The 17,276-nt window shown below is 48.1% G+C and overlaps 1 protein-coding gene across 4 annotated transcripts in view; it reads right to left on the minus strand.

Moving 5' to 3' along the window:
• Positions 1-17,276, minus strand: part of LOC135227072 (TBC1 domain family member 23-like) — an 88,494-nt gene that overhangs the window by 37,808 nt on the left and 33,410 nt on the right. For all 4 annotated transcript variants that reach the window (XM_064266897.1, XM_064266900.1, XM_064266898.1 and 1 more), the window contains exon 4: positions 7,931-8,135. In XM_064266897.1, coding sequence (XP_064122967.1) covers positions 7,931-8,135 — 205 coding nt within the window. The remainder of the gene's footprint in view (positions 1-7,930; positions 8,136-17,276) is intronic.

Below are 17,276 nucleotides of genomic sequence, written 5' to 3' on the forward strand. Positions count from 1 at the left end.
GAACCGAAGGGTTCAGAGTCTTCGCTACGAATTCGTGAAATACGATCGAGCGTCACGAATCCCCATCCCCTGGATGCTTGACTTCGCAGGAAAAGTCATGCAATTACCTCAGAGGAAAAGAAGGGAATGGTCGTATGACCTATCCCTCTTCTTGACTTCGGTGATGTCCTGTACCCATACTGGTCTATCCGTCTGCAGCGAAGTTGTTCTTCTCGGTAGTGGACAGGACACCGACACTCAATGGTGGGTGTCGATGGTATGGGTACTGTGACAAGCCGTTAGGACGAAGAAAAGACTGTTATGGAACAACCGAACTAAGTCCACAGCGAAGTTCGTAACAGACTTGGGCGCTCTGACAGCTGCCGACTGACTGCGTTCGGTAGGAGGCAAGTTGTCCAAGCACCCGAGCAAGTCACGTGACCTTCGCCTTAAAAGGGTTATGCCAAGAGACTAAACAAATAATTTGTTCGTCACCGATGCCAGAAGGCAAGGTGATGACTCTCTTAAGGCATGTGCCCAACAGGCGAAAGTCAATTGCCTTCTAGAGACCGAGGTCCCTGATGGCAAGATATCTCATAGTATAGTTGATTCTCGGCTAAGGAGAAACAACACTATGTATCGTTGAAGACGAAGGTGTACAGAAAATGCAACCTACGTCTTCACAGCTGAACCGAGAGAATTGATTCCCAAGATCTGAACCTGTGCTACAAAGACTGAGAACGCTAACCGCTATTCATTGCTGTCCGGTGAGGATCATAGTTGCAATAAAAGCGGAGCGCTTTTCAGTAATGAAGACAGGGAAATACTGCCTGAAGAACTGCTTCTCATGGGCTGAACATTTGGAAGTAGAGCTGTCAGGTCGGAGAGTAGGCGATGTCTTCTGACATATCTGTTAATTCGGGGCGAGCAATGAATAATTGCACACCTACGAATACGAGATATTTTGAAGACAAACTCAGATGTCTGCAAAAATCATTCGCATTATCGCGGTGCGATGCAGCGGTTGACTAGTACAGACTTCTGTTACCATGCGGTAAACAGAAAGATGAAAGAGTCCAAGAGATATCTCTGTTGAAAATTCTCGCAATGTCGAAGGCGATGAAATCGAGCGTCACAGCAGTAGATGGTCCTTCATTATTGCGAGAATCCCCGTTAATCAGAGACCTAAGTCCATGATTGTTGGGCAGAGATACGGTTCGGTAGTCAATCAACCAGGGGAGAGAGAGACGTAACCGACCGTGCATCTCCGAGACCTAGCTGATACTGAGCCGCTATCAGGCAGTTCAATACGCAGTAGCTCTCGGTGACTCGTCATCCTGAGTTGCCAGGTAATCCATTATTCCACGAAGGAATGCGTTCGGCTAGAACCATCGAGCATAAAGAATACGCTCGAGCAATTATATTTAACCGAAACGGATTTCGGTAAATACAAAAGCTGATTTGGTGTTGTCATGACAATACCAAGTATCTAAAATCGAAACTGATAACTGCTGGGAGGTTGCAGGCAACCCCGAGTTGCAGTTCAATTAAGATACAATTCGTCTCGGTCACAAACCGTAGAGTTTAACTACGGTATGCGCCTACCCCCGGACAATTCAACTGTTAAAAGAATCATGTCGCGAGGGTAATATACGTAGTATATTTGTAGGTTCTGTACCACGACCTCCATCCTAAATTCTTTTCCCTCGAGGAATGAGAATAAGGATTGGAGATCGACCGCCTTCGTTCTCTAGTCAAGAGAGTGAAGGAGAAGTCTTTCCCAAAGGAAAGCTTCAATGGTGAACAGAATACCGAAGACGATAGTTCAAGCCAAACTGGAAGTTCCCGTCCGTTCTTCTCTATTCCAGGTTAATCGCCTACTGTGAGATACTCTTCTTTCAGCAGCAGTCTTCTTCCAAATGCTAGAAATTACAGGAATTCGAGCATAAGCGAGGTTCCCGATTATCGTGTAACAATTATCGGGAATTCTCGCTCACTTTGGACCGTGGTCTCGCCTAAGTGTTTGGAGATCGTAAAAAACTCGAACACTCTGAGTGCGCTAGAAATTCCGTAGAATTCTAAGCACTCTGCGAAACCCCCCACCGAATTCGTCAAACGATATCGGCTGGTGGTCCTCTCGATTCCCGTAGAAATCGAGAAAGGGGCAGGATCCCTCCTCAACGACCGGGGCTTACGTCAGGTAGGACCCGAAGGTCCCCCCGGTAGCGCAGCCCCTAACGTGGGATCTTACAGAGAAATCTCTGTAGGATCCCTCCCCTTTCCCTCGTAGCCGTAAGGAGAGAGGGAATGGGGGAGGAATTGGATACTGGCTCGCCTTCCCAGCGGAACTAGCAGTTGGAGAAGAAAAGGAGCAGCCATCGCCTTACGGCGATGGCCTCTCAAGAGCCTGGGAAAACGTATCGTCAGGAGAAAACGTTTTTCCCTTGAGGAGGGTTACGAACTCATACTGTAGGTAAGGGTCTGCCGCCACTGTGAACGTCGTCTGGGTGGGGCTGATCGACACCTGACAGGAGAGAGCCGATACCGTCCTCCGACTCATTCCAGTCCTCGTCGAGGTCGAAACCTCAGGAGGACCGAAGGGGTATTCAAATACGGTGTCCGAAGACACGTAGAAAACGCCTCTGTCGCAGTAGAGGAGGTGAAGTAGCTTGTTCGACCGGCCAGAACTGAGAGAGCCTTCTTGTCCGGAGACGAGAGACTACCTGGTTCAACACAGTCGGCAAGCTCCGATCGCGGCAGACCCACCGTCGATTTGGGTTCCCTCTCGGGCCCCAAAACGACTCGAGCCGAGACGTGGCTCTGCTGGTGGGAGCGGCGATCCTTCCCCGAGGTCGTTGTGCTGACGAATCAGCGCCATAACCTCGGCAAAGTTCCTCTGGATCTCGGAAGTCACAGCATCTTGCAGAGTGGGACCGTTAAGCCCTTCGAACAAGAGCATATTCCGAGAACCTTCCTCCTAAGAAGGGGGTGGGGAACAGCGACAGCCCTCTCGGTCTTCTCCATCCACTTGCGCATACGTCCTGGCCGGTCCAAGAACCGTGCCTGGCACGTAGGGCGTCGTGGTGGGATCATGAGGGGCGCACCCCTCACGATCACTCCTCATACCTCGCTCCTCCCGGTGTAACCCGAGGAGGTTGAAGGTACGGAGAGGCAGACCTGACGCTCCCTCCTCGCTCGCTGGCAGAACCAGCAGGCTTGGAGGGCTGCAGGCGATCGTCAACCCTCGGTGGCGATCGAGCTGCAGGCCTGGTCGAACCGTCTCGTTGTGGAGAACTGGCTGACTGAGCACAGCGGCCCCGATCTCGAGTGTCAGAAGAGCTGGTGCTGGTTGCCGTACCCGATCGCTCTCTGTGAGAGCGACGGTCAGGCGACCTGCAGGCTCCACTGTCACAGTGAGACCGGTGCTTGTCCTCACGGCACGTCACGTCGCTGGTTCCAGCCGTGGCTGGCACCGGCGAACGGGAGGACCTCTTCCCAGCCTCAGACCGTGGCCGGTTGTGGACCGTCACGTCCCCGGGTAGCCAGCTGGTCGCCGCGAGAGTGAGAGCTGGTCTGGTGAGAGTCGCGTGAGCGGCTGTCACCAGTCTTCCGCCCCGTGCCGTGAACCTGACGCTGAGCGGACTCAGAGGTCTGGTTCCTGGCTGCACGGTCGCTGGTAGGCGACTGTACACTCGGTACCTCCCGCGAACGAGAGGCCGAGACGGACCCTGATGCAGTGACAGAACCACTGACACCAGGCGAGGAAGTACGGTGTTAGCCGGTACTCCTCCTGGTCCCCGTAGTCTTCTTCCTTGCGGAAGAAAGAACGGGACCCGGGCCCCGCCCCCGAAGGAGCAGGAGGACCAGCAGAAGGAACCCTCCCGTCCCACCGAGGTGAGACGGGTCCCGAGAAGCTCCCGAGGGAGACTTCTTAGGAGGGAGGAGGCAACCTTCTTCTTCCTCGGCTGTGAAGCCTTAGAAGTCGAAGGGGAAGAGGCGGCAGCCGACGACGATGAAGAAGATGAAGACGACGACGACGACACCTTCCTCCTCTTCTTCGTCAGCTTCCTCAGGACAGACGTAAGATCTGCTATCCAGGGCGGAGCCGGGGCTGCTGTAGCCGAAGCCACAGGGCCCGGACGCACCTGTACAGACAGACCAAAGTCTGGGGTAGTACCACCACGAACAGGGACGACGTCAGCAGGTATGGGCATCTCAGGAACAGCAGGCACAGCCAGCACAGCATCGGTAGGGACAGCCAGCGCAGCAACGGCAGGGACAGCCAGCGCAGCAACGGCAAGGACAGCCAGCGCAGCAACTGCATGGACAGTCAGCCCAGAATCGGCAGGTACGGCAGGCAGCACCGGAAACACAGGAAGTGGAGCAGCAGCCAGCAACATCCTGGTACCGGCGGCGGCAGGTCCAGGGGCGAGCTCTAGGGCAACGGAAGTGTGGTCGCGGCAGCGCGGCAACCACGAGCGGCGGCGGCACGCCCCCCTCTCGGTACGGCGAACGGCACTTCACAGCGGCTGTAGGCAAGACTGTTACCACGTGAGGCGAGTACACCAGGTGAGGAGGGACGTCGTCACCTGGAGCGTGGTCACCACTCCATGGGTGACCGCAGTAGGCCCAGACATAGAACCGCAGCCCCTGGACACTAGCACGCCCTGCAAATGGAAGGACGCCCATACCTCACCCAGGTCCACCCTCGTGGCAGTAGCACCTGCGGAATAACAGTAGTAGCGATTAGTGGGGGGGGAAGTCCCCTCGCGCGGGGGGGTGAGCCCTCTCCGAACGAGTGGAAGACCCCGAATACAATTGTACATCGGGCACCGAGCGCCCTCCCCCGCGCTCGACGGATCGGGCGAGGAGAAGAACGCAGATAACCTCCCCCCCCAAGGGGAAGGGCCATCTGTGGGAGCTGAGCGGGGGGGGGGGGGGGGGGGTCTCGTTACCCCACCCCCGCACAGCACCCATGTACCCAACAATAATAATAAGAGCCCGAGAGCAATCGTGCCCTCGGCCCGAATGCAAGGGCATAAGGATCAATTCCCTGACTGAGCGGAACTTGAACCAATAAATATTGATGCAATCAATAATAAAGGAATAAAATGAAAAGAATCTTGCATTACGATTCACTTCACAATGAATAAGGGCTCGGATCGAGCGCATTTGCGCCCTCGGTACCGAGCGCAAGGGTAAAAGGATCCATTCCCGATTATGAATGGAAACCTTGATCCATAATGAATTGATGCAATCAAAATATATATGAAAATGAAAAAGAATACTGCGCTTGCGATTTCACTTCATATAAATAAAAAGGGGAAGGATCAATTCCCGGGAAATAGTGGAAACATTGATCCAAGTAAACAATGCAATCTCAATAAAATATGAAAATGAAAAAGAACTGCACTTGCGATTTCACTTCATTCAAATAAAAAGGGGAAAGGATCAATTTCCGGGTAAGCTCGGAAACTGATCCCAACAAAATGAGTATTGCTACAATCACAAATAAACATATGAAAATGAAAAAGAAAAACTACTGTACTTGCGATTCCACTTCCATACAGAATAAGTTTTCGTGCCGAGCGCATTCGCTCGGCAACGAGCATACAGGTCAAAAAAAAATATAAATGAAAAGAGCACTTACTTACGATTTTCATCTACACATTTCCAACCAAAATATACGCTCGGAGCGAGCGCTCTCCCGCCCTCGGCACCGAGCATACACAATACGAGGATCATTTCTGGGAAAATGAATTCCCGCACTTACGCCCTTCAGTCCCGGCACTCGGGTAATCGGAGGGCGTGGTGAAACCAAGATCCTTTAATTCACAATTGAATTCAATGGAAATAAATATGAAATGATTGTACTTACAATTCAGTTTCACTAGATACATAGAAAAAGAAAAACACAACCATGCGAAAGCAACGACGATGAAGCGGGCAGAGAGCGATGATACACGTCCACACGCCAGCAGGCCGAAAGCAAAAGTGATTTGTTTACCTCCCAGTCGCGCGCGCACGCCTGTCGGACAAGCAGTTAACTACCGAACCCCTTGTTCGAAAGCTTACGACCTATCCAGCTGCCGCTACGTAGTACCTTCCTATTGTAAAAGGACCGAAGGTTTGTATGCCGTGTCGGAACAAATTTGAATTTCTGTCGGGGACGACGGAGTCTTAGCTAAGTACAGTGGACCCCCCGTATTCGCGTTCTCCAGATTCGCGGACTCACACATTCGCGGATTTCTCTTGGGAACGTTTCCCTGCATTATTCGCGGAAAATTCGCGCATTCGCGGTATTTTTCTATGGTAAATATCCACAAATTCCTGGTTTTTTTTATGAATTTCATCATAAAATGCACTTTTTGTGATAAACTATTAAAAAAACCATGTATGAACATTTTTTGTGGGTTTTCTTGAGTTTTAACTAACAGAATAGGCTGTTTTTAGCATTTTTATAAGGGTTCCAAACATTTGCGGATTCTAACTATTCACGGGGGGGTCTGGTACGCATCCCCCGCGAATACGGGGGGACCACTGTATATATCTGACAGGTAAGTTGATTGTATGAAATTATATGAAAATACAGTACTCTGTGGATATTTTCCATAGAAAAATACCACAAATATGCGAATCTCCCGCAAATAATGGGTAGATATGGTCCACAGAGAAATATACGAATATGCGAGTCCACAAATGTTGAGAACACGAATACGAAGGGGTCCACTGTATTGCCACTAGTAAATATGTTTTGCCAATGCTTCTAGCTTTAAAAACTGTAAAAGAATCCTAATTATTGGAAAAGCACCAAACATATGTAGATACCTCCAAAAAAAATTTTGCTGAAAATATAGCGGCCAATACAGTTCATAACTGTTTGACCAGGCAATTAAGTTTAAATTCTAATCCTATGAGGAATGGTAAACAAATCACAGAATATTCATAACTTTCACTACGACACTGCACTCGAAGCTTCACAACGTTGAAGTTCTCATGACCATCATCAATAAAGAGTTTAACAAGACCTTTGAGATAACATTCTTAACACTCATAGGACTGGCACAAAAATTCATCTTGATTAAATCCTATTAAATATACTACTATGTACTCCTTAATTTAATGATAAGATATACAATATACTAAAACTATTGAAGAATCTGACAAAATTTCTTTTAAATATTTGCTTCCAATACTTGCTATGTGTTGTTGGTTGAAAGTTGGACAATCAACAATCACTACAGATATGTTTGGCTCTAAGTGTCACTGCATTCACTTCAATCAGGAATTGGGTTGCGTGGGATATTCATCAAATATCCCTGGTCAGTTGAGAGTGACCAATTTGAAAACGAGATAAAAATAAGTCAATGTGGCATTCCTTGTGGAGTGAAGAACAGTACAACCCAACATTGGGTTTCACCTGATTTAACTTACTACTCTCAGATTCATGATTCCACACTTTCTACCATTTCCCAGAAATGTTGGGTTCCATTTACAAAAAAATTTTGTTTTAAAAATAGTCACAATTACTGAGAGAAACAAGTACATTTGATTTAATCATACTAATTGCAGTTTTGGCTGCCTTATCTGCATAATTTCATTTAGAACTTACATGAGCAGAGTTGCATTACTTTAGGTTAAAAGAGCAGAGGGAATTTTACTGCAAGAAGAATAATGAGGCCTAATCTCATAGCATAGTGCTAATAAAATACAATGAAAAGTTACTGTATTTAGTATTGAAGAAGAATTTGTCTAACAGATGGCCCTCTCCTTGATCTGTTACACTTAATTGTGTAATGAAGTGTATTCCATTACAGTTTATTGCATATTGAGAGAATTATGGCTAATCATCTTTAGTATTTACAGCCTTGGCAAATGAACAAAGTACCTTAAAGACTAAATTGTAAAATATTTCTGTACATTATCATTAAATTTATTAATGCTGCCTTACCTAGGTATATATTTTTCAAGTATTTCTTCGAAGCATATATAAATGTGATCCCTGGCCATTTTTGCTGCCAAGAGTGGTAACACAATGTCAGCCCACAACAGCGAGGAATCATATTTGAGGTGCCTCGTTTTGCAGTAGTGAGTAAATATGGATTCAATATCACTGACAACAGAAACTTTGTCCTCCTCTTCGTTACCTATTTTATCTGGAATTATAAGGTTAAATGAGATGAGAAATATGATATTGTTATTGTACAATAAAGTTTCATACATACTTACCTGGCAGATATATCTTAGCTATAGACTCCGTCGTCCCCGACAGAAATTCAAATTTCGCGGCACACACTACAGGTAGGTCAGGTGATCCCGCCGCCTGCCGCTGGGTGGCAGGAATAGGAACTATTACCGTTTTAAGAAAAACCAGATTTTTCTCTTCCACCTGTCTCCTGAGGGGAGGTTGGGTGGGCCATACGATCGTATATATCTGCCAGGTAAGTATGTATGAAACTTTATTGTACAATACAATATTCATTTTCATACATTCAACTTCCCTGTCAGATATATACTTAGCTGATTGGCACCTTTGGCGGAGGGCAAGAGACAGCTAATTACTGACCTAATAGGTAAACAACATATGTTGTAGGTAATACAACGTTAATTAATAATACCCATAGTTTCCTAACTGTTTAGGCGGAAGATTTCTTAGCTTGTGCTGAGAAGTCTGCTTCGCCTCAAAAGCTTCAGCGAGGGTGTGCCCTATGGCTGAGAACTCTTGAAAAGGACTGTCAATGGTCCTTATCCACTTACTCAACAGAACCTAATGGCAATTGTCACTGAGTCTTATTCACTTACATGACAATATACCTATGCCTCCTGGCATATAAAGGAGTAAAATACTGATCCCGATCACCCGATCCTAACCGTGGATTAGTAAATATGATTGAAAAGGCGTTATCCCCAACCACCTTTCAAACAACCTAAAACTCAACACCAATAATTTTAAAATCACAATATATAAAATATAAGGACAAAAATTAATATTAAGGATCAGTCTTCTCTCCTTTCCCCAGCACTGTATCTGCTGATACATAAGGTCCTAGAGAGAAACATTTCTCATATGTCACTCTCACATCTTCAAATAATGTGAGGCGAACACTGAGTTACATCTCCAATACGTGGCCGCTAAGATGTTCTTCATTGAACAGTTCTTGTTAAACGACAATGAAATTGTAGCGGACCTGCACGTAACTTCGTGGGTTGGCTTTTTACCCTTAAGGGTCTTTTATATGCCATCACTATCACAGCTCATGTGGGGGCTTCCGTTATGATGTTTCTAACAAAAAAAATGCTAAGGCATTCTTTGACATAGCTCTTCTAGGGTCTTTAACTGCACACCATAAACTTTGATTGCTACCTGCAACTGCTTCTTCTTCTGCAGGTAAAATTTCAAAGTTCTCACAGGACATAAAGTTCTTTCCTATTTCATTCCCAACTAATTGAGAAAGGCCTTTTACTTCAAAAGTCTAGGCCAAGGTCTCGAGGGGTTTTCATTTTTCGCTAGAAATAAAGGTTTAAAGGACAATACAGCCGAATCCTTCTTAAAACCCACTCTAGAATCAAGCGCTTGCAGCTCACTCACTCTTTTCGCTAGCGAGAGCTATTAAGAAAATGCATTTTCTAGTCAAGTCCCGGAAAGTAGCTTTACCGGGAGGTTCAAATCTCTCCGACATAAGGTATTTGAGAACCACATCCAGATTCCAACTAGGGGTGAGAGAAGTTCTTAATTTTTTAGTTTCAAATGATTTAATCAAATCATGCAGATCTTTGTTATTATCTATGTTCAGGCCCCTATTCCTGAACACCGCTGATAACATGCTTTCATAACCTTTAAATGGTGACACTGCCAGATGAGATTCTTTCGTTTTTAAAAACAAAAGAAAATCAGCAATTTCGGTCACAGAGGTATCGGAGGAGGACAGCTTCTTCGCCTTACACCATCTACGGAAAACTTCCCACTTCGATTGATATATCCGCATGGTTGAGGACCTTCTTGCTCCAGCAATTGCTTTTGCCGCTTCGCGAGAAAAGCCTCTCGCTCTGACCAATCTTTCGATAGTCGAAAGGCAGTCAGAGCGAGAGCGTGGATATTTTTGTGATACCTCTCGAAGTGGGGTTGTTTGAGCAGATCCGTCCTTTCGGGAAGAGATCTGGGGAAGTCCACTATCCATTCCTGTACCTCTGTGAACCATTCTCTTGCAGGCCAATAAGGAGCGATCAATGTCATTCTCATTCCCTCCGAGGACACGAACTTTCTCATTACTTCCCCCAGCATCTTGAATGGGGGAAACGCATACGCGTCTATGCCCTCCCAATCCATGAGCATGGCATCTATGGATAGGGCTCTGGGATCGTCCCCCAGCGAGCAAAAGTTCTCCATCCTCCTGGATAGGAATGTTGCAAACAGGTCCACTTGAGGCTTCCCCCAAAGAGACCATAGTTGCTGGCAGACTTGTGAATGAAGGGTCCACTCTGTTGGAAGGACCTGGTTTTTCCTGCTCAGTCTGTCTGCTCTTATATTCTTTCCTCCTTGAACGAACCTCGTCAGGAGTCGAATCCCTCTTTCTTCTGTCCATATCAGCAGATCCCTTGCTAGTTGGTAAAGGGAGAAAGAGTGTGTCCCCCCTTGTTTTCTTATATAAGCCAGAGCCGTGGTGTTGTCCGAGTTGACTTGGACCACCATGCCTCTGACTTCGTTCTCGAGAACCTGCAGTGCTAAGTGCACTGCTAAGAGTTCCTTTGCATTTATGTGCCAGGCCTTCTTCTTTTCTGGTCCAAACTGCCTGGACACTTCCTTAGTCCCTAGTTGTTGCTCCCCACCCCAGTGTCCGAAGACGTCTGAGAATAACACTAGGTGAGGGTTTCTGAAGGGCCAAGGACACTCCTTCGTTTCTTGTCAGTGGTCCTAACCACCATCGTAAGTGGTTTTTGATACTCTCTCCTATCGGAAAGGTATCCAAAAGATCTCCTTTTCTTCTGTTCCAACTCCTTCTGAGATGGAACTGCAAGGGTCTCAGATTCAATCTCCCTAGAGAAATGAACTGCTCCAGCGAGGAAAGAGTGCCCAGAAGACTGAGCCATTCCCTCGCTGAGCTTTGTTCTTTCCCTAGAAGACCGAGATTTTCTCCAACCCTTTCGAGATTCTTTCCTGGGATGGATACGCTCGAAAACCCGAGAATCCATCCGAATCCCCAGATAGACGATAGTCTGACTGGGGATTGTGTGAGACTTCTCGAGGTTTACGAGCAATCCGAGAGATCTGGTCAACTGAAGAGCTATCTCCAAGTCCTCCAAGCACTTTTGTCTTGTCTGCGCTCTATAAGCCAATCGTCTAGGTAAAGAGATATCCTCACCCCCTTCAGATGTAGCCATCTTGCTACGTTTCTCATCAACGCTGTAAACACCTGAGGAGCCGCGATCGGAGGCCGAAACACAAAGCCACCTGAATGATAAAATCCTTCCCTGTACCATGAATCGAAGATATTTCTTCGACGAATGATGCAGGGGGTACGTGAAAGTATGCATCTTGAAGGTCGAGGGAGACCATCCAATCTCCTGGACGAAGAGCAGAGAGAACCGAGTTGGATGTCTCCATGGAGAACTTTGTCTTCTCCACGAAGAGATTCAATGCACTCACGTCCAGGACAGGCCTACCACCCCCCCGAGGCTTTCGGCAACCAAAAATGATATTGTAATGATACAATTAAGTTTGTTCATACTTACCTGGCAGATATATATATAGCTGTATTTTTCCGAATCCGACAGAAATTTAAACACTTACGACACACGCAGTGGGAGTCAGGTGGTTAGTACCCATTCCCGCGCTGGGAGGCGGGTATCAGGAATCATTCCCATTTTCTATTCATAATTTTTTATTTCCACTGTCTCCTGAGGGGAGGTGGGTGGGTACTTGATTATATATATCTGCCAGGTAAGTATGAACAAACTTAATTGTATCATTACAATATCATTTTGTTCATGAAACTTACCTGTCAGATTATATATATAGCTGAATCCCACCTTTGGTGGTGGGAGTAGACAGAATAGAAGATTTTAGGAAACATATATATGCAGATAATTGATATCTTGATTCCTTACCTGTTAGCATAGCTGACTTCGTGGTTACTGCCGCGTAAGTCTGCTTGTGCTACTAGAGTTGCCAGCGAGGTAGAGACCTATATAGCTGGTGCACTCCAGATGATCTGTCAACAGGGGCGAGACCACGACGTGACTAGACATTGACCATACAAATGAGGGCAACGAAGTAAAAACCAAACCACCTGCGTAGCCTACCAAAAGTATCCCACATAGACTAAGCTAATGGAAGGGAGATCCGCGCAGGGCGGTCAACCCCCACAACCATAACACAAGTTAAAAACTCCCCTAAACCATTAAAGGATAGGAGAGCGCTACCTCCTGCCCCCAAAACAGTGTCTGCAGCGAACGTTATGGTCCGAGCGAGTTAACAATTTTCGTATGTTTTTGCTTTCACCTCCCGCAGGTAGTGTGAAGCGAACACCGAATTGCTTCGCCAATAAGTGGCGCCCCAAAATGTCTTTGATTGCCATATTTTTGTGAAAAGCCACCGAAGTAGCAATAGCCCTCAACTCGTGGGCTTTCACTTTCAGAAGCTCCATGTCACTTTCACTACACTTTTCATGGCTTCCTTAACCGTACTTCTTAAGAAGAACGCCAGTGCATTCTTCGACATCGGAAGATCTGGTTTTTTCACAGAGCACCACAAGTTCTCCGAAGAACCTCTGCATGCTCTGGTTCTCTGCAAATAAAACTTGAGAGCCCTGACAGGACACAGGACTCTCTCAGCTTCAGGTCCCACTAGCTCCGACAACCCTTGATCTCGAACGTTCTCGGCCAAGGGTTGGAAGGGTTCTCGTTCTTTGCTAAGAACGTAGGACTTAGGAACAAACTGCACTATGATCCTTGAACCCAATTAGCTTGTTATGACTTGAATTTCGCTAACCCTCTTCGCCGTCGCCAGAGCGGTTAGGAAAATGGTCTTCTTAGTAAGATTCCTAAGCGAGGCTAAATGGAGCGGTTCAAAATTGACTCGACATGAGAAACTTCAGTACCACGTCTAAGTTCCACGATGGTACTTTAGGTTGGAGAACTTTCACAGTCTCAAATGATCTAATGAGATCATGAATGTCTCTATCATTCGCTAAGTCGAGTCCTCTATGGTCTGAAGACCACAGAAAGCACGCTTCTGTAGCCTTTCCCAATCAATGGGAGTGGGAACGGCTAGTTTCGCTTCTTCCTAAGGTGAAGAAGGAAATCTGCTATCTGGCTCACAGAGGTTGAGGTGGAGGAAATGCCCTTCCTTCTGCACCAACTTCTAAAGACAGCCCACTTTGATTGGTAACTGCGATTGAGGAGGGCCTCCTTGCGGTGGCAATCGCCGTTGCCACAGGTCTTGAAAAACCCCTCGCTCTGGCCAACTTCTTGATAGTCTGAAACGCAGTCAGACTCAGAGCGGGGAGTTTTTGTGGTACCTCTCGAAGTGGGGCTGTCTGAGTAGATCTTTCCTTAGGGGCAGAGTCCTCGGAAAGTCTACTAGGAAGGACATCACCTCCGTGAACCAGTCGGCCGCTGGCCAGAAGGGGGCGATGAGGGTCATTCTCGCTCCTTCTGATGCAGCGAACTTCCTCATTACTCCCCGAGGATTTGAATGGGGGAAAAGCGTAAATGTCTAGTCCCGACCAATTCCACAGTAGGGGCGTCTACTGCCACTGCTCCCGGGTCCAGAACGGGGAGCAATACAGCGGAAGTCTCTTTCGTTCGGGAAGTTGCGAAAACGTCCACATGAGGACGTCCCCACAGCTTCCATAGCGCCTGGCATACTTCCTGATGAAGGGTCCATTCCGTCGGCAGAAGCTGTCCTTGCCGACTGAGAATGGTCCGCTCGCACGTTTTCCACGCCTGACACAAACCTTGTCAGAATCGTGACGTTTTGCGACTTCGCCCAAATCAGGATATTCCTCGCGATGACGAACAGAGAATGAGAGTTTCCCCCTGTTTCCTGAGGTATGCCAAGGCTGTGGTGTTGTCCGAGTTTATCTGAACCACTTTGCTGGAGACTTCCTCCTCGAAGAACCTTAGAGCGAGGTAACCGCTGAGAGTTCTTTTAGGTTGATGTGCCAGGACACCTGTTCCCCTCTCCAGGTGCCTGACACTCTCTCCCTCCCAGTGTTTGCTCCCCAACCCGTGGAGGACGCGTCGGAGAACAACACTAGGTCGGGGTTCCGAAGCTTGAGCGAAAGTCCTTCCGCAAGCTTCTTTGGATCCAACCACCATTTGAGGTGCTTTTTCACTTCTTCCGTCAAAAACAGACCTCTTCTAGATCCTGTTTGCGTGACCAATTGCTTGAGAGGAAGAACTGAAGTGGTCGGAGGTGCAACCTTCCCAGAGAAACAAACTTCTCCAGTGAGGAAATGGTCCCCAGCAGACTCATCCATTCCCTCACGCCGAGCATGTTTCCTTCCCTAGAAAGGCCGACACTTTGTCCAGGCATTGAAGTTGTCGCCCCTGGGACGGAAAAGCCCGAAAAGCCACTGAGTCCATCTGAATCCCCAGATAGACTAAGGATTGGAGAAGGAGTCAGATGCGACTTCTCGAGATTCACCAGAAGTCCCAGGGACTTTGCTAACGACAGAGTCGTGTGAAGGTCCTTCAGACACCTGTCTTGCGATGAGGCTCGAATAAGCCAGTCGTCTAGGTAGAGAGAGATCCTATTTCCGCAAGATGGAGGCACCTCGCAACGTTCTTCATAAGAACGGTGAACACCATCGGCGCCTGTGCTGAGACCGAAGCAGAGTGCCCTGAATTGGAAAATCTTCCCTTTCAGGACAAACCGCAGGTATTTCCTTGATCGGGGATGGATGGGGACGTGAAAGTATGCGTCCTGAAGGTCTAACGAGACCATCCAATCCCCCGGTCTTAAAGCTGCAAGCACGGATTGAGGTGTCTCCATCTTGAACTTCTGCTTGGTAACGAAGCGATTTAGACTGCTGACATCCAGAACGGGGCGCCACCCCCCTGACTGCTTCGGCACTAGGAACAGACGGTTGTAAAACCCCGGAGAACTCCGGTCGAAGACCTGTTCCACTGCCTGCTTCTCGATCATTTGATCTAGTAGATCGTGAAGCACTTTCTGCTTTTCTCCCTGATACGACGGAGACAAATCCTTTGGTGTCGAAGACAGCGGGGTAACATCAGGAAAGGAATTCTGTACCCCTTCTTGACGATGTCCAGAGACCAAGCCGGCACCTCTCTCTTCCCAAGCTTTCGCGAAATGTAGAAGCCTGGCTCCTACCGGTGGTCTGAAGGACTTCCCTCTCACTTCTTGCTCTTGGAAGGAGCGGGAGTCTTGCCTCTGAAAGAGCCTCTTCCTCGAGGGGCTGGCTTCGAGGAAGAAGCGGATCGAAAGGGCTTCGACTTCTTCAAAGCAGAGGACCCAGAAGACGAAGAAGTAGCAGGCTTCCTAGAAGACTGTGCCAGAAGGTCTTGAGTTGCTTTCTCCTGGAGACTACAAGCTATGTCCTTTACCATAGACTGGGGGAAGAGATGTTCTGAGAAAGGAGCGAAAAGAAGATCCGCTTTTTGCGATGGTGAGAACCGACTTTGCAGTAAAAATGCAAAAAAGTGCTCTTTTCTTAAGCAGTCCCGTGCTGAAATGAGCAGCCAATTCCTCAGAACCATCCCTGACGGCCTTGTCCATGCAAGACAATACACTGGACAGCTCCCCCAGACTGATGGAAATCAGAACTCCTGGACCTGGCATCCAATACTCCCAGGCACCATCAAGAAAATTAATTAAGACCTCTAGTGTCCTGAAGAGGCCTTTAAGGTGAAAGTCTAACTCGCTATGTGTCCACGAGACCTTCGAGGAAGACAAAAAGATCTTCTGGTGGCATCTACAATGCTACCAAAGTCTCCTTGAGCTGAGGCTGGAAGCTTGACTCCGACGTTTTCTCCCGTCTCATACCACATACCAGCTTTGCCACCGAGTCTTGAAGGTGGTAAAGCGAAAGAGGTCTTGCCCCGAAGCTTTCCTGCTTTTCCATCCAATCATGGACCTTTCTAAAAGCTTGCTTCGTAGAAAGCGACTTCTTCATTCTCACAAAGCCCGAGATCTTAGCAGCTTTGGAAGACGAAAACTGAGAGGGAGGAGTACGTGGAGCTTCAGGTTGGAAAGTGTCTGCAAAGACTGACTGAAGTAAACGAGTCAAAACCTTGTAGTCCGTCGAAACTGGAGCCAAACTGCTGTTTTCTTCGTCCACTTCGACGAAAGCGTCACTAACTTCCTCTTCAGACACTGGAGAAGTCGGAGGAAGTAAAGAAGAGTCCCGAGCTTTCTCAAAAGAGAAAGAACGGCGAACAGGAAGCCCGTTTCCCGCCTCCGCTTGTGCTTGCGGAAGTGGAAAACTGACGTCCGTAGGCGCGCGTTTGGCGTCCGAAGCCAACTCTACTGGCGCCGACAGAAGCGCGCTCGAAACGCCGCAGGTGGTACACCTGGCGTCCACTTTGTGCGCGCCTGAGCGTCCACTGTGCGCGCCGAGCGTCCACTGTGCGCGCCGAGCGTCCACTGATGCACGCCGAGCGTCCACTGGTGCACGCCGAGCGTCCACAAAAACTCTCTGAGCGTCCACTGGCGCTCCAGCGAAACTTGCACCGAGTCACGTTCGGCGTCCACTAAAGCGCGTTTGACTTTCACAGAAGCGCGCTCGGCATCTAAAGAAACTCGCTTCTTATCCACAAGTTTCGTAGCAGCGGAAACAACCGCTTCACGAGAGCGAGAAACTAATTTCTCGCCTCCTCTAGAAAGTTGCTGGGGAGCAGAACGAACTCTAGAGGGAGACTCAAACGGAGAGAGAGACGAGCGAGGAGAGGGAGAGGGAGAACGCCTCGACCTCTTCACAGGAAGATTGTCATCCTTCTTACGGCGACGTGGAACAGTCTCTCTTGAAGGAAAAACATCTCGAAGTTGCTGCTGAAGAGACTGAAGAATCTTGCTTGTAGGTGAAGCCTCCTTTTCTGGGGAGGGGCTGATCCTGTGAGCAGGAGAGTGGCGAGGGGACGCCTTCTTGCTACTCCCAGGAACGCCGCTTCACGCACCTTAGAGCGACTGCGGCGCTCGAAAGAAACATCTAGGGAAGATTCCGCCTCCGAATAATCCTTACGCTTCTTCTGCGGAGGAAAAGCAGCAAACGCACTATCAGGCGACGAGCAAAGTTCCGGAGAACAACTTGGACGTGAAGCGTCCCGAACGCGAG

This window comes from Macrobrachium nipponense, chromosome 15 (assembly GCF_015104395.2).
Source record: "Macrobrachium nipponense isolate FS-2020 chromosome 15, ASM1510439v2, whole genome shotgun sequence".
In the NCBI taxonomy this organism is placed as follows: Eukaryota; Metazoa; Arthropoda; class Malacostraca; order Decapoda; family Palaemonidae; genus Macrobrachium; species Macrobrachium nipponense.